The sequence below is a fragment of the Columba livia genome, chromosome 11, assembly GCF_036013475.1.
Source record: "Columba livia isolate bColLiv1 breed racing homer chromosome 11, bColLiv1.pat.W.v2, whole genome shotgun sequence".
NCBI classification, from domain to species: Eukaryota; Metazoa; Chordata; class Aves; order Columbiformes; family Columbidae; genus Columba; species Columba livia.
This window is the reverse complement of record NC_088612.1, coordinates 249,726-268,046: the sequence shown is the minus strand read 5'-3', so window position 1 is coordinate 268,046 and position 18,321 is coordinate 249,726. Positions and strand designations below refer to the sequence as shown.

Sequence of the window (18,321 nt, the reverse complement as noted above, 5' to 3'; positions counted from 1 at the left end):
GTACCAAGAAATCTCTCAAATTCTCCACTCAGGAATCACTTCAGTCAAAGTGGATTATCAAAGCAATTCACTTAATCAGCAAGTTTAGTGCGCAGTGGAGCCTTACAAAAAAAAACCAGCTTATATAACTGTAAATAAGAATTTCTTTTCAATTATGCAGAGACCCCTGCCTTGATTCCAGGTGATTAATTGCAGATGCACAGAAATATTGCCTTGTAAACAACACATCCATTTCCCTTCGGCAGCCAGCTCCCTGGACTGAAACAACGTCGCTAATAAATCACACCGCTCGTAGAGCTAGAGCCATATCCACCTTCACCCAGCACACACCTTTGCTGCCATGCGTATATGTGCAATACAAAATGTTCTCCGAGTGCTTTTTAAAGGTGAAGCAACAGCAGTTTAAGAAACAAGAGTGACTTTACCAAACTAAACACAATATGAAAAACCTGGGGGTGGGTGGGGTGGGGAACAAAACCAAACCACCAAAACCAGTAAGTAATGTCACCCAGCTCAGCGATCATTACAAATCCTTATTTCTCCATCTGTTCCTACCCAGCGTCAAGTTATGCTGTTTGTTCAAAACACTATGGCAAGAATCTGGTCAATTAGGTCATGATTAGGGAAAAAAGTCACATCTAGCAAAATACATCAAAGCCTAATTATTACTGATACTAATAAAATAAAATCGTAGGCATTTCTCTGCACAAGGCCTTTTTAAATTGAGATCTAAAAGTAGACAGACGACGAGCAGACTTAAACAATTTTATCAGTGGTTGATTTATTTCAGCTTTCTGCTCTCCCTGGTTGCAGTTCAGTGCAACCCGTAAATAAGTTGGGCTGGCGAAGGAGATTGAATTTTTGAGGCCGGAACAGTAATTGAGGAATTGAACAGCCTGGTGGCTGAAATATCATCTCCTGGGACATAAGCCTTAGACCTATTAGCAGCTGTCTATACTGCTTTTCCAGCCATTGACACATATAACCATGTCAACATATTGAACTGATCGATGTTCCTGTCACAAAAGGACAGATCCTGCATGTGTTCTGGGCTCCACGATGCTGCTACTCTGAGAGTACGAGCATCTGAATTCAGTTAGCTTCCTAAATGACAACAAATGCCAACATTTTACTGCAAAATAAGTTTCCAGTCACTATCAAGTTTCTCTCAAAAGCTGTTTTTCAACACTTAAAAGGCATCCAACCAAATCTAATATTTAGAAGGTTAGAAAAAAAAAAAAAAAGTCAAACAAAGCTTTCAAGCTGTGAGCTTTTACAGCACAGTTACAGGAAAAAAAAAATCTTACTTCCAAAATGCATTTACTGTATCTAACCTCTTGTTTCTCAGCTCATTTGCAAAATTACTGTTACCCAAAGAATCTCCAAGATTCTTCTCTTGCCAAGTACTAACGAGTCAGATCTTTCAAACTACCAGAAGGCTTAATTGCCTGGGAAGAGAATTTGCACCAGTTCAGCACAATTCGAATATACAGAAAACAGGAATTTTCACTTTTTTCAAACTGTATTATTCAGCACTTGCAACGGAAAGACCAAAAGGGAAGCCCAAGAAGGTTTTTGTGCTTTTTTTCTTAAAAACAAAACAAACAAGCAAAACAAACAAACAAAAAACCACCACCACCTACCACCTCACTTTTCCAGTCCTTCTCTTGGGATCAAAATTTGACAAGAAAACAAGAGACTCCACAGACAACTGAAGCGACAAGCGACGGACTGCAAAACCAACCCACGACCAGAGGTAAAAAGAAGTATTTCCAGGTTTAACTCCATGTGGAAACGTGGAGATGACTCGGGGGAGAGCACAGGCCCGCAGAGGGCGCCCGAGCTCCGTGTGGGCGCAGCCGCCATTTTGGGGCGGCCCCGGCGGCGGTTTTACCTCAGGAAGGTGCCCTGCCCGCAGACACCCGCTGCCGCCGCCCCGCCGCTCTCCCGCCTTCGGCCACAGATGCACGTTTGCTTCAGAGCTCAAAACGCAGAAAGAAATACTTATTTTTCTCCCTCACTAATTTAGCATGCCATAAAACCTAAAGCAAACATTTCTACGATGGCATTGTTCAGCGCAGGCTTCCCAAGCACAACAGAAATTGTTCCCCACACACTGCCTCTGCGCAGTCAGGTTTTGGATAGTCATGATGTCAATCACACACCGAAAAAGGCTGAAACTTGATAAAAGACAGAAAAGGCACCTCAGGGGGCTCGGGCAGCGCTGCGGCCTCACCGGGCCGCGGGCCTACCCAGGGCTCTGCCGCGCAGGGAAGGAGGCGGCAGCCAAAACCTGCCAGCACAGGGTTAATCTGCTCCTGAAAACAAAGCCAGCTTTTGAGATCATTAAAGTGATGGATTAAAAGGGAAAAGAGGGAATAAAAGAAACAGACACTTCATAAATCACTATTAAAATCTACATTTCCACTTTTTGCACACTCTGTAAGAAAGAAAAACATACATCTGTTTTTGTTTTGTACAAAAAGGTGACGGCAGCTAAAACTGAAAAGCACAGAGTATCACATTTGTCCCCATCAAGCCCATCACACCTGGTTTTGAAGAAAGGCTGCTGATGGCATCAAGCACAAACACAAAACTGCAAGACTTTGTTGGGTCTGGTAAATGCTAAGCAAGACGGACTGTATACTGGAATTAAGCACTACCAGTTATTCATAAATTATTTTTCTGATTAAATATTGGACCAAAGGTACACATCATCACGTCTCGTAACAGATTGTACTCACAGCACCTTGTGCTCTGCTCCTACTAGATCTCAACACAGACGGGATCAGTGATTCGGATGTATGACACTGAAACAGATCTCTAATGAATAAACATGTGCTCCTCATTAAATACAGTTTCTCCAACGTGCTGTTCAAGGGGGAACTGATGACGGTCCCGCCTTCCCAAGGGCTGGGCACCGCTCAGCCCCACGGGACAAGGGCTCCCTGTGCGCAGGACACCGTGCCCCCTGCAACCAGCACCTGAGCTGGAGCTGGTCAGGTGCCACGAGGAACGCATTTCCTTCCCGATACTTTGCAGTATTTCTGCATGACCACCAGATTACTGCTCAATTGGATATTTTCTCTCCAAGTCTTGTAAACAAAACTCAAAATCTAAAGGAATGTTCCGTCAGCCTTGGCTTAGTTGGAAGTTTTCATCCTAAACAAGCAAAGAAAATAACAGCTCCTCACCAGTCTTTGAATAAGAGCAATTCCCATTAGAAATGCCGTTTGACAGCCAGCCCTCTAAAAGAAAAAGAGAACCCGCCACTCCTCCACAGCTCAGCAGCTCCTTGGGAAGGTCTCTGCCTGCCGTGGTTCATGTGCAGATGAGCAGGATGGGATCACCAGCCCCACGCTGTTTTTCGGATGCAATTGTTCCATACTCACCATGTGCTGTCTCAGCAGCATTCTGCTCCAGCTGACACTGACGAGAGAACACAACACTACCGCAATTACATTTGAAGAAACAAAAAAAACCCATAAGGGCACCTTCAGAAGAGGTGCTGTAAGCATATTACTCGTGACATCCTTAAACTCAGCTACCTCCTACATATACTTGCAAGGCATACACAGCAGGCCGCAAGTCTCAGCGTCTCAGGGAAATAGCGCGTCTGCGCAATGATGGACAACTTCAGTGTTCACCTTCAAGTAGCCCTCGCTTGCAGTTACACCAGCGCACAGGCTGCACTGCGGTCACAGGTTCAGCGACTCGAACAACTGACAGCACGTCTCGGATTTACGGCTGTAGCGTACTCTCCAAATGGCTCTCAGCTGCTGCGCAATGACGGCTTCACTCACAGACCTCCCTAGGAAAGGGAGAACGACCCCACAGAGACACTTACAGGGCACACAAACGAGTACTGCAGTTCATTTAAAGATATGTGAACAGGAAGACTACAGTTAGTGTGTAATATAAATTTAGATATAAATTTAATGCTAAAAAAACCTCATATGAAGTAAAAAGATTGTATACGAATACTGCATAACATTCAATGGGATCCTTTCTCTGCTTTGCACGGATTTACTTTACTATTTTTGGAAAAAATTAAAACTTGGCACTCACTGAACATATCTTTAAAATTCAATTAAAAATAAATATGTAAGAAGATTTTCAGATAAAGTATCCCTCTTCAAGGATTAAGGACATCAAATATTGTGGTAAAACAGGCCACACAAAAAGCGCATTTCCCAAGCTGAAACACTGAGTTACCTTACGTAGTCACGTATAAACACGTTCTGTGAAGGTCTCCCTTCACCGTGTCCAAAGATTATACTAGAGCATCTCAGCGATTTCGCCCCATGGATATACATTTTCTGGCCAACTTACTGTATGCGTCTGAGTTGTTATTTATATTACAGTTTTCAGGGCAGATACTAATATTGTACATCTAAAAATACTTACCACCTACCACCTTATCAGCAAATTTAAATTACAGCAAAATTTTCATTTCATGAAAATCAGAAGGAATTACATATTCTTATGACTAGAATTCAGTTCTATCTATCTCACTAAAATAATAATTTTTCTAAATATCTGAACTTATAAGAGATGAGAAACTGAGTACAATGCCTGTTTATTTCATACATTCCCCACTGCCCCTTTTCATATGTTCAAACACGACTCTTTTCTCAACTACACAATACACACGTAGGTGGTGGGTATGAGAAACTTTTCCAGGGCTTGACACACAACATATTCAAGTTTGGAACAGAACTACAAATTACTATTTTTCAGGATAACCAGCACTGACAAGAAAGTAAATACAGTCGTAAATTCCTTCGAAAGGCTTCTCAGATCACTGTTGTAAGTAAACTGCAGACAGTTTAAAAAAAACAGAGTATTTATCTCAGTACTGATGACACTGTCACGGTTTGAGGCAAGGCGGCAATAAACCGTGGCAGATGCTCCCTGTTACCCCTCACCTCCCGCCACCCCTTTTTCCTTTAGATCGGAAAGATGATAGGGAAGGACGAAGGAAGAGAGACTTAGACTTCAAGTTGGAAGGGGTTAAAGGCTTTTACTAATGCTACTAATAAATAGAGAATATATATACAAACTATACAAACCCAATCTCCAGCGCCGGACGTGGCGTCACCCCGCAGCAGAGCTGGGGCTGCGGGGCTGGCGGCTCCCCGGAAGTCCCGGGCGGGACTGCACCGCAAACGGGACCTGGCTGCAGGATGCAGGGCCTGAGGCCTGTGGATCACAGGCAGGCAGACAGACAGACAGTGTCCTCTCCAGATGCCGGCCGTGGTCAAAGAGAGAGTGACCCTGTCTGTGATCACCCTCTTATATACGGGGCATGACGATTATGGGATGGAATACTTCAGTTGATCCTCAGTTGGTCAGTTCTAGTCACCTGTTCCACCCACCCCTCCTCAAACACACCCCTCTCACAACAGAACATGGGAAAACTTATCAGTCTTTCTTGGTTACCATAGTAACAAATCTAAACATGAACTTCAGCATTCCGTTGGTCTCTTATCAGCACCGAGTGCAGCATCCGAGGAAAAATATGCAGGCTAAACCTCAGAAAAGTAAAGCCACCTAGAAGAACTGAGCTGAAAGAAACATCACTAAAAGAGAACTGTCTTGTTTTTAACAAAACCAGGACAGACACACTGAATAAAGAGAAATCCCACCACAATATGCAAGATGTCTGTGCTTTAACACGATCTCCTTTTCTATCAATATAATCCCACGTGTTAGGCAAAAACAGTGAGAAGTGTGATTTATTGAGCGTCTCAGCCAGCCTGATGACGTGTCAAATTTGAATTCAGGTAGGACAGGAGGATGACAGGTCCGCCTTCAGACTGGCTGCTACCACCGTTCTACTTCCCAAACAGCAGTCAGGCCTACAACGCCAGGCTTAGCTCTCAACTGCAACGCAGTCCTGGGGAAAACGACTTAGAAAGGAGACAAACCAAACACTGTATGTATTCCTAACAAACTGAAACATTTTCCCAATAACAAGAGTGAAAATCAGTCCGGGCTGCACTGGACTGATGAAAAATAATACATCCTGCCCCACCTTGTAATCATTAAGGCAGATTTTTATCTGCTTTTGCCATTACAAATGAACAACAGACAAAATAAGAAATGCTCAGGGCCAGCATATTTTATTCCTTGAATATCAGGGAAAAGTTATCCAGAAAGAGCATGTAACTTTCCAAGAAGCCCACAGCATCCCAAACAATATGCCATATTCTCTGACAAGGTTTTCTCAAATTACATAACGGTGAGCACTGCCAAAAGCAGTATCCACCTTATCTTTTTTATAAAACAAAAAGTAATTCAAACTCTGACTACTATTCCTTAAAATGTATTTTTCTTCAGCTTTAAGCACAGTTCTGAAGGATTTCAGGTGAGGCAGTAGGGAACTCTTAACTGCTGAAGAGATAGAAGTAGAAAATATAAGCATTTTAAGAGTCTTCTTCCATAGCCACATCCTCCTGCAGCTCCTGCACCATTCTGTCCTCCAGCTGTTTTGGTGTGCCTTCAAAGCAAAGAAAAACTTCAGTTCAAGAGGTCTCTCTAAACCCAAGTAAGAGTTCTTCTGTAAACAAAATACACATCTAGTCTAGGTGAAACAGCCGAAAAACACTGCTTAAAGAGTTGTTTAGGAATAAACCCATCACGCTTTCAGGTGTTTATTGCTAACCTCTATCACCATCCAAAACTACTGTAGAATTGTTTTAACAGAATAGCTCATGCTGGTTTTATGAAAACTCTAAAATGCCGTCAAATACATTTTCATCTCCAGGACGACGAGCTTTGATAAAGCTGGCGATACCCAGCAGAACCTCGCAAAGGACTATAGAAGTGCATTACTTTTAACAGATGGATGGCCTTCACACATGAGTTTTTACAGAAAGATTTAAGCCCTCCTGACGGCTGTGTTGGACGGCAATAGCGTTAACTCTCAATAACAAGACCAAAAAGACCTCTTCACGATCCAGCAAGAACAGCAGAACACCAAAAAGGCTGCTGATGTTTGACACGGTGCTGTACCGCATGCTATTGCGCATCATTCGTTTAACATGAACACGGCCAAACAAAGTAAACACACACTCAGGTTTATTCTTTGAATTCAGATGGGGTTTTTTTCTTCCCTCAAAAAACAAGGATCAGATTAAGACAAAATTTAAATACATCCTGACCAAAACCTTGTTTCACATCTATAAAATCTTAGACTATAGCTAGTGCAAACTGGAAGGAAAAACATAAAACAGATTTCTAGTTAACGTCTAGTAATATGTCACATCTACATCCAGAGACAAAATCACTTGTAATTTCTATAAAACAATAGCTCATGGAAGCTTTAACTTCTCTCCATTACTCTAACTATTTAAAAAAATAAATCTTTATAATCCCTTTTTATCAACATCATCTAACACAGGCTTAGTGCTTCTCAGAGTTCAGAAACCAGAAAATTATTTAGGAGCAACCAGTTTCTCCAAGTGAAAAACTCAATTCGCTTATAAAAAATATACATTATTATATCTCAGCTAAACACAGATTTTAGTGAAAACTTGTAGAATTGCCACGATATTTTTAAAAATGTTAGGCTGAAGAAACACTGAAGAAACAGCATTTTCAGGTAAGGTTCATCATACACAGTGAACAACAAAAAATCTACTCTCACAATTAGCTAACAAATTTGACAAGCAGAGCTTAACTACTCTATTTTGTATCAATCCATGGTACAGTCTGTTGAGTTCAAATAATCAATTCAAAAGGAAGATTTAGAGAAATGTATTGGTTAACAAACATGCAGTTCACAGAGATTATTGATCTGCAGATTTAGTCACACAAAAATCCCCACAAACGACGGTATTTACCATTAAATTGTACACACAAGTTAACCTAAGCAAACCAGGTAGAGCAAGTTCGTACCTGCGTGGGGAGCCCGAAGAAGGTGAATATTCTGTTTGACTTCCTTGATGTCTTCTGCCTTCTGCAACTCTTTGCTCTTCTTTAATCTGGGGAAGGGGAAAATGAAATTTCACTACCTTCAAAGAGGTGATGTATATTTTTATTTTAATACATGACACATCCTTATCTAAAAGTATGTCAACTGAAAATAACTAAGATTATGAAGACATAAAGGTGAAAAGTATTTGAAAAGCAATTCAAGCACATAATAGATACAGAGCCAGATAAAAAGCCAGCACTATATAAACTCCTACCAAAATCTAAGACTCCATATCAAAACAAGCAAATACAACTATTATCATGGAGTGTGCAGAAGCCACATTTCATTGGACAGCCAATGACACATGTTAGTTTGTTAGCGTAGTAGAGCCCACTCCAATTATTTTACCCCATCACTTGGACGACTGTGTATGTACAACACAATCACTTAAAACTTTTGCTCATCATTTCTCTGAAAGACTGTCTGTCTAACGGATACTTGCAAGAGTTCCCATAATACAAATACTTCTCCTCACCTGTTCATAATAAATCTTGCCTGGCGTTTTTGCTTTATTTCCTCCACTCTCTTCATTGCATCAACTGAAATAAAGAAGTTGGTTTAGGTGTACTTACAGCTGAACACACATGCTATTTTGCAGGGCAACACTCCTGGTATTCCATGATACCTCTATGCCGGAGGCAACTCTTCGACTATGTAACATTACTCCTTCTTCAAAGAGCAGGGTAAGGGAATAGTCTGTGTACCATAATCAACTGTATTTTAAAAATTATTTATGCTTCCACTTTTCTGCCTACACATATTCTCTACAATTAATCTTCACCACGAAAGGCTCTTACTCCACTTGAAGTCAGATGCAAGTTACCATCTTCTCCTTTTTGGCATTCACACGTGACATAAGTAACTCTCCCATTTTATAGCAGTTGATTTATTAAACACACTGAAGTGAAATGAGCAGGAACAAAGAAACAACTGCATCAGTGTAAAAGTCTTACACCAGGAGCCTCTTAAAAAGCTGGACAAGCACTAAGGTTTTTTGAAGATAATAATTCACCACAGAGGAACGCTACATCTAATTTCCTAACCACTTTCTGAAGAAAGGTAAAATCAAGTGAAACTCCACATCTGTTCACTACTCAAACTACCCCCACATAAGAATTTGGTGATGATTCCAGTAATTTCAAACACAATCACTACAAACTGTCAATACGCTAAGAAGTCTTCTGGAAACATGTTCACATAGAGTAAAAGTTCACTCCCTATGTTTTATCTTTTGGTTTTTTTCTAATATGACTCACCAGTCTTGTTCCACAACTCTCTCTGGTATTTCACTGGTTCATTTCTACGTTTTTCAAACTCAAATGAATTATCCTATATTAAGAAAAAGTAAATATAGATTAAATACAGAAGTGTATTTAGATCCATACATTATTACTACAACATTCACTGACAGAACTTAAAATCTTATGTGATTTCTTTTCCCCTCTCGGAATCTCAGTTCCTCCCTTGTGACAACCTTTAGAGATTACTAAACTAGAGGGAGACAGAGTGGAGTGTTTGACCTCAAAGTGTCAGAAGCCATAGTGACTGTCTGAAGAGAACTGTTTGAGTACAACATCTCCCTCAGCTATTTTCTTTTTAGCAAGACAAAAGGAGCAGAGAAGACCAATGTGGTGTAGGAAACAGAGCAGACTGGACAGGTGCAAGGCTAAACTGAAAACCTGTAGAGTCAAAAGCATTTAATGCAAGTCAAATAAGTTCTACTCAACAGCCTGTAATTTTGAAAAGGTTTGAAGAAACCCCCAAACCCAAAAAAAACCACTATTTCATGTTAAGAACATTGAAACAATATAAAATAATTTGAAATTGTGAAATATTTCAGCGGTATTTGGGTAGCTGGGGTTTTTATCTTTTTTGGCATACTTAGCTTTATACTATCTTTAACTGAGGACTTTTGTCTACCCACAGGTTCTTTTTTGTAGTGGTAAAGCAGAGTTATTAGATCAGCTGCCAATCTTTACTTGAGCTAAAGACAGCTCCAGCGAGAGCGACCGCACAGGACAGGTAGAAATGGCGCGTACACACTCACAAGCCAGGCTCCACAGGCACACAAATGTTAGTTTGCACCATGGGAGAGCAAAACATCCACAATACAAGTCGTAGAGCACATCACACACACACATCTACATGTCATTCTTATTTACCCCAAATTCATTTTTAGCCAAGCGTGACACAGCACCACATCAATTCACTACAGTTTATCCTACACTGAGACAGCTTTTACCTATTTACAATATCCAGCATTGTTCCATATCAGAACACACCACGAACAGCAAAAAGCAGTCTTGTGAGAGCACGGATGTTCGAAGTATCACAGTCTTGTAACTGACATGCACAGAGATATACTACAGCTGCCTCGTACTGCCCAGGGGATCGTTTCAGTTCCAAACAGGAGGGGACAGAATGACCGACTCCTCAGTCACTCCCAGTGAGAGAATAAGACAGTCCTGTGGCAATGCCTTGTGAATAACCACCTGGCAAGGCTCTGTCCCTCTTAACTAAAAAAGCCTTGAGACCCAGGAAAACACATAAACATATTTAACCTCTATCCAACGTACCTGTTTAAAGCAGCAAGAACTGTCACCTTCTCACCAACCACAGGATTTCCAAGTGTCACAAGTCTATTTAGACACTCGCCCCAAAGCTGGATTATGAAAGAATGGATACCAACCAAACTACAACAAAGCACTACATTTATATATTGTTTTAATTCTTAGCATACATAGATATATCTCAAAATCGGAACGCATTGTCACCTATTTAGACATGTGTATAGGAATTTTAAATAAAGATCTTGTTTTCAAAAAGGTAATTCAAGAAACAACTTGTATTGAAATTGTAACTATTTTAAGGTCTTGTATGCTGGTTTTGAAACATTTGTATCTATGCAAGGACTTTTCCTATACATTGTATACTTTAAGGAGACTTCAAAAGGTAACCACCCTATGTGTCTACATAGAAAGGCTTCCTGGGGTACCTGGTAACCCAGATGATCTGATTGTGCAGACATAAAACTACCAAATGTATACGTACAGACAGCAGGAGATCTATAGACACAAGGGACTTGGGAACCAGCACATATTACTGACCCAGCCACCTGATACACCAGCTTCCACACTGAGGCTAAGATCGGAAATTCCAAGCTATAGTCAAGCTAAATGAATAGCTCATGCTCAAGAAACCTCTCGCATTCTCTTCCACAATCCCTCTTTTCTCCACTCACTCCATCCTCCTTGCCCATCTAATTAAATGATAATGCATTAAGCTCGCTAACCTAGCCTGCTTGCAAGCGGAAGACGAGAGATTCCTGCCATTTCAGCGAGCCAGTGTGAAGTGCAAACCAGTTCATCTTCTTACCACTGTCAATTCTTTGCCAGCTGCTTTCCGGAATGCTTTAGTCCATCTCATCTTTCTGGGATTTCGCTTCTTCTTAAAGTTTCTGTGGCATTTTGATTTGCAGAATCTAAATACCTTAAAGAATAAGGGGAAAATAAAAGCTTACCGTCAAATCATATTATTCCTGCCTCGCTGCAAGTGTGATATCAAACACTGAAGTTTCTCTAATACTGCTCATTGAAACTTACATTCATCTTTCGAATTTCAATATTTTTAGTTCAAATACAGCTATTAACAAACAGAATGTCAAGTACCATTCTTGTTTTTTCATTATACAGTCATTTTCATGGCTGTCAGGGACATGCACAAATATTTATAATTAAGATGATTATAAATAAAATACACCAAGTTGTGCGAATGATCACCTGCAAAAATAACAACAAAACCAAATCTGTACTGTAATAAACAATTTTCTATACCTGTCAGCACTTTTTAGATACAGTGCCATCCTGACAACAACAACAAATCCTCGTGCCTCTCATACAACGTTTTTCAATGGAATACACGCACCCACAGAGAAAAAGGGTCTGTCTTCTGAAACGCAGCTTTAACCCCCCAGGACTTCCCTGCAGCAGCAGCCCTAAGCACGTTAGTTAAGTCCTGCACTGAATTTACCGAAAGCTGCTAAAGCGCAGGCCAGAACACCCTAACCGACCTTCCCCCGGCCCCTTCCATTTCCCTCCGTGTTCTACAGAACGTCAGACTCCCCCCGGGCCCCCGCCGCCCGCAGCCCTGGAAGCGCCTTACGTCCGTCCGGCTGATGTTTTCAGGCCTGCTAAGGATGCGTAAAAGAAAATTCACTATCCACACTCGAAATGTCACTTCTATTAGTATTGAAATTATGTAACTAACAGCCATGTTAAAGAACAACCCCCTGTCCCAAACTGGCCCAAATCCAGCAGGTATTTTCTAGTCAACAGGAATACGCAACAAGATGGCAGTAGAATAAGGGCCCGGGGGAAGAGACATAATCATATCCCTATTTACAGTTCTTAATCTTCCCTAAATTTGTGCATCTCTTTGAACTATCCTGGGCTGTCTGGTACACAGAGCAGAGCTGAAACTCTACTAAAAATACTCAAAATTACATTCGTTATCCACGCGGTTTCGAAAATCTATTTTTCTTCAACCATGCTCTCCTTCCCATCTAACAGTCACTTCTAATGAAAACAAATAGAAAACGTGAAACCTCTAGTAAAGGTAACCATCTCCAAATATTTTTTTACATTCTTCTACTAGTTTTTTTACTTTAACTCAGACAAATCTGTCATTATGTTTTGCTCGTTCACACATTACCTGTTCACAACTAACCTGCTATTTTGCTACTTAAAAACAAAACAAAACCCAAAAAACCACCACCAAACAAACAACAACAACAAAACACACGAAACCACCACACATCTTGTGGCCATTTTCTAGCAAATGGAACTGCGTCAGCTGACATCTACCTCTAAACTCCCCAGGCCGCGGCTCAGCTGGGCACCCGCTCGAGGCCGTATTCGTTTTGACGTCTAGGCACGGTGAGGAAGCTATTTGTTTAAGCTTCATTTCACACCGGGGTCTCCGATGCCCCATAGCAGTGATATGCAGTACAGCACAGGACGGGGAACTACACACAACATTTTATGTACAAAACTGTCACCATAACGTCAAGCCTAAGGTGTTATACACATCCTGTTGTGACAGCCTCAGTGGGGTGAGTCACATCAGACACCTGAGTGAGTTACAACCTTTAGCAGAGTACCGTGACAGAGGCATAAATCATTTAACTTCAGTACGCAATGTCTGTCATCGAGATTGTCCAAAGCTTTAGGATCACCCGCTATTAATCTGAAGCCTAAAGTCAGAAAATTAAAGGATGAAGATTTTGTATTGCTCTGCAAAGCATCTAATTTTTTAGTAAAAACCGAAAACAAATAATTCAGCCCACGCGCTCGCCGACAGCCACGGCAGCTGCCAGACTACAGAATCGCTCCGGTAGCGGGTCCCGCGCGGCGAATCCACCAGCGCGGCGAACGCCCGGCAGCGCCTCACCCCGCGGGCAGCGCCGGCGCTGCTCCCGCCGCGGCCAAGGCCGCCACACGCCGGGGACGAGGGCACGGGCCCCGGGGCGCCTTTGGCAGCGCCCGCGACCGACCCGCGTGAAGACGGGAACGCGCGCGTGGGCGGCGAGAACCGCGGGCCCGCAGGGCGGGTACCCTCGGGGCGGCCACCGTCCGGCCGGGCCAGCGCAGGAGGCCGAGAGCGCCCGCCGCTGGGGCAGGCCCGGCGGGCAGGCTGCGAGGGGGAGCGGGCCCCGGCCCCGGGCGCCGCCGCTGACCGGCGCCAGCCCCGCCGTCCCCCGCGGGCGGTACCTTGCAGTCGTTGCGCACAAACATGACGCCGTGGCCCGGGTAGATGGGCCCCGAGCAGAAGTAGCACTTCTCGATGCGCATGGCGGCGCCGCTCCGCAGGCCCCGCCGGAAGGGCACCCTCAGCTGACCGGAAGCGGGGCGCCCCCGGGAGAGCGGCCACGGCGCCCCCTGCCTGCTGGGGGACGCCAGAGAGCCGCGCAGCAGACGCATGCGCAGACGCGCCCCGGCCCGAGCCGCCGGGGCCTCCGCGGGCCCCTTGCAGCGCGCCGGCGGCGCTGTCCCGCGGCCGTGGGCACGGGCGGCCCGCAGCGCCGCCCCCGCCGGCCCGAGCGCGGGCCGCCCCGCACGGACAGCGCTCGCCCGGCAGGAGCTGTGGGGGCTGGGAGCGACGGCGGCCGCGGCTCCTGCAGCTCCCCGCCGCTGGGCGGCTGTACGGGGCCATGGCGGCCTCGGCTCGGGCCGCCGCTGAGCGGCGCCGCCCGGCGCTCAGTGCGTACAGCAGCAGCCCGACACGGAGCGGCACCCGCCCAGAGCCCTGCACAGGAGCAGAGAAACCCACCTGAAAAACGCGGGGCTCTGTGCTGCCGGGGCAGGGACCAGACGGGAGAAGGGAGAGACAGCTCCTGCTGGACATCGGCCTCCTTACAGCACAACGCGGGACCGACCTCCACCGCACCCCAACGAGCACCCCCGACCGGCCCCCCGGAAAGCGCTTCTGGAAGAACCCGTCATTTTTAATGTGGGTGGTTTGGTTTGGTTTGAACATAAGCATAAGCTTTTCAAACTGGTAAAGGCACTGGCAGGCTTCAACCCCCACAAAGCACAGGGAGGACCGTGAGACGTGTGTCTTAGCAAGAGCTCTTAAAAAAAATAAAGCATCAGCCATATATAAAATGTGGAAGAGATTATTGCTGAAAAAATGAGCAACTGGGCAACAAGGTTATCCCATGAACAACGCTGAGAGAACAGCCGGGGTGGCAGTTCTCACTGCTGTGCGTGCTTTGCAGCTATAGAAAGCTTCCTTTATCGGCCAACCAGAGCCACAATTTCTAAATCATCGCTCAAACAGGTTACTGAGGGGAAAAGAGTGAGAAGACTATCAACAAGGTCAGTTATATGGCAGAAAACACGAACACACCACACTGACTCACCAGCTACACACACCGGCCAGGTGCCTGCTAACTGCAATCCACTACCCTAACAGCAGGGTCCGTCTACTGATTTCAGCAGAGAGAAGCCTTTTGAAAGCTGAGATACTCATGGTCATCAAAGTATTAAAAAGAAAACCAACCAAGCAACAACACTGCTTACACAGAAATAAAGCTGGAACGAACTATTAGACAATAGTGCATCTTCAGAAGTAAGACGACTTTTCTCTTTCCCAAATGACTACTTCACTGAAACATACTTTCATATCTTAATATGAAAATTAAATACAAAGATTTGTGACCAGCTTGTGTTTGATCTTCTCTTCCTTCTCCATAGAAATGCAAAATTTCGTTCACAGAGTGAAAAATGAATGAAGCTGAAACGGCTCAGTATTAACATAAGGATAGAAACGGTAACCTAAGGAAAGGAAAGGCAATCAGACAAATTCTTACATGTAAGTTGATTTACTCTAGAGTTCAGGAAAAAAACACTTTCAGGCTCCGTTTCCATATTTGTAAGATCAAGTCTTCTGCAGAAGAATGGATTCTTAAAGCAAAATTCTATGTACTGTCTCAGACCGATGGCTCCGCATGCGTTACTCTAAGGGACCTACTAACCCTCCTGTCCCCCCTGCTGCAGTTACCTGCTCATTGTGGAAGGACCTAAATGCTAGGCCCTGTGCCTTCCTACATGGTTTGCAATCGGAGAGGGTCTTCACTCTGTTCTTCAGTCTTAGGACACCAGCCCAGCCCAGAGTTTGAAATCTTCCTCACCATTTCAGGCTTTACCACCACAGTTCCTGCTTCTCCATTTAAAATAAATTAATTATATAAGTATTTGGTGAAAAATCCGTGTGTTGAATTGCACGTGCCCCTAGGGCAGATTTTGCTTTCCAGTTTCTAGAACAACAAAAAAGGCAGTCAGCTTGGACTTATATTAAGAAAGCGGGAAGGAAGAAAAAGCCCTTGCTTTAGCACAGAAGAATCACAAACCTTATCAGCACAGAACTCGTCTCCAGCCTTTTTGAAAAGCAGACCTGAGCAGACCCGAGCCACGTGCTGTTGCGGGACGCAGCCGAGGACAGGCGACTGGTGGCCAGTACTCACCCCAGCGCTAGGAACAGCAGCTCCACGCTGGCGCACAGACAGCGGGACAGGACGGCACAGGACCTCAGTCTCGTGCTGCACGCCCAGCAAAGGCTCTGTGCCTGTGCGAGAAGACGGCAACCCGGCTGGTAAGAGGAAATAGCAGACAAGCATACACAAAGCGATCTCATGAGGGAAGCTGTGAGGACACCAAGTTTTCAGCTAGGGGCAAAAACAAAGAGTAAATAAGTTTGCTTAGGTCTAGGTCTGCTATGCTTTGGCATTTGCAATTGCCATCCCTCTCTTTCAGTTTGATTACTTTGAGTTTCCTGTCCACGTGGCTTTTCTCCCCGCGTGGGCTCTATTTGTTTCACTGAGGACAGCTTTTTTCCTGGCAGAGCACTGTATGGCGAGTCTTTGGTGGCTTCTATAATGTAAACACTGGATTACAGGATGTCGCCAACACCTCCATCAGACAGATGAGATGTGAGAGCACAGTGTTCCTACAAGCATCCACAACTGCATTTGCCCCCCTCCTTTTTTTCATATCAAGGTGCTGATCTCCTCTTCAAGTTCAGACCATTATGTGGATTTGAAGTGCTTATTCCTGATCTAAAAGGCAATATAGATTGAAGGTTGCTGGAGTCAGAATCCAGATTAATTATCAAAAAAGAATAGGCACTTCTGTTCCATTAACAGTTATTCACAGACAGAATTAGGTAACCAGCTGAAAAACAGCCTTGCTGGAAGAAGAGGTTTCGCAGCAAACTGAGTGGCTCATTTGTTTGATTTTTGATGCAGATTACCACAGCAAGAATTGTTCCTCCAAACAACTCAATACCTTAAACTCTTAGCAAAGCCCCGTGTTACAAAGATTCATATACTTGTCCAAGTTCCTAATAGAAGTAAAAGAACAGTTCATATAAACTGTCATATACAGTCACATAAAAGAACAGACAACTCTCAGGCACGGGCACTTGTGGGATCAGGTCACAGAGCCTGTCATCGTGTCATTTGGAAGACACTTCTGGAGGTCAGCTAGACCGAAGTCCTGCTCAAAGCAGAACAAATCACACCAGGCGGCTCAGGGCCACAGTCCACTTGAGCTTTTAGTGTCTTCGAGGACTGGAGATGCCATCACCTCTCTCGACTCCTGTTGCAACTTCTGGCTACCTGTATGGTGACAGTTTTTACCTAATGTCTACGCAGAATCTTCTATACACCAATTTTTCTCCATTGCCTCTTTCCTCCCCCTGTGCCCTCTGAGAAGGGTCTGGCTCCATCTTCTGCATACCCTCCTGTAGTTCAAGACAGCAGAAAGGTCTCCCTTAGCTTTCCCTTCTTAACCCTAAGCAAAGCCAGTTCTCTCTCCTCCTACCCCTTGTGCTCCAGCCCCTGGATCTTGGTGGCATCTGCTGGAGTCCCTCCAGTTTGTCCAAGTCTTTGTTCTACCAGGGTGTCCAAACCAGGACACAGAACTCCAGATGCGGTCTTGTAATTACTGAATACAAGGGAAGACGTACATCTCCGACCTGCTGGCCTTGGCCACAAGGACATACTTCTGGCCCCTGGTCAATCTGCTTTTGAACAGAATGCCTAACCCCTTTTCTGCAAAACATCTTTTCAGCCAGTACTACCGCATGGGGTTATTCCAACCCAGATGGCACAAGCAGTCACACTTGCTCTTGTTAAAATTAATGTAAGTTTAGTTCAGTTCGTTTCTCTTGCTGTCAAGGCACCTCTGAATAGCAGCTGTGCCCTCCAGCATATCATAACCTACCTAGTCATCTACACTACTCTTGACGGAAGCAGCTATTCTGAAAAATAAGGCTCCTTACCTTTGCAGAAGCAGTAGATTTTACAAAATATATTGCTTGATTCCCTTTGCTCTGAACATGCTACATGCTCACATTAGCAGCTTTCTGAATGCCTTCTAAACACAGAAGTGTTGCCTCCGTTTTCTTGTACGGGTCTGAGCTCCTTCTGGCATCGCCCAGGACGCGCCGGCCCCTTTCCGCCTGGTGTGGTCAGTGCCGGAGCGTAACAGCAACAGGACCCTTAGATGCGTGTGAACTGAGGACACATAACGCATAGGGACAGTGCAAAAGGACACAGCTGATACTGAACTGAGACAACAGTAAATGCTCCAATTCAGTTCAACAAATGCTGGCAAGGTTCAGATCAGGAATGTTTAACTATTTCGTATAAGCACCATAAGGGAAATCCCAAACTTTGGTCATTACAGATTAACATTTTTTGTTCGACACTGGATGGAAATAACTTTACTTGAAATGACAGTTTCTCATCACATGAGAATTCTTCTTTGTTTTTTAAAAAC

General features: G+C 44.1%; 1 protein-coding gene across 1 annotated transcript; it reads right to left on the bottom strand.

The window, feature by feature from the left end:
• Window positions 1–6,109: 6,109 nt before the first annotated feature.
• Window positions 6,110–13,906, bottom strand: RSL24D1 (ribosomal L24 domain containing 1). The gene is made up of 6 exons (XM_065076381.1): window positions 13,750–13,906; window positions 11,357–11,470; window positions 9,238–9,310; window positions 8,457–8,520; window positions 7,903–7,988; window positions 6,110–6,502 (listed from the first exon to the last, which is right to left on the bottom strand). Exons 1-6 carry the CDS (start codon window positions 13,828–13,830, stop codon window positions 6,429–6,431), a joined length of 492 nt encoding a protein of 163 aa, XP_064932453.1. The 5' UTR covers window positions 13,831–13,906; the 3' UTR covers window positions 6,110–6,428.
• Window positions 13,907–18,321: the final 4,415 nt, after the last annotated feature.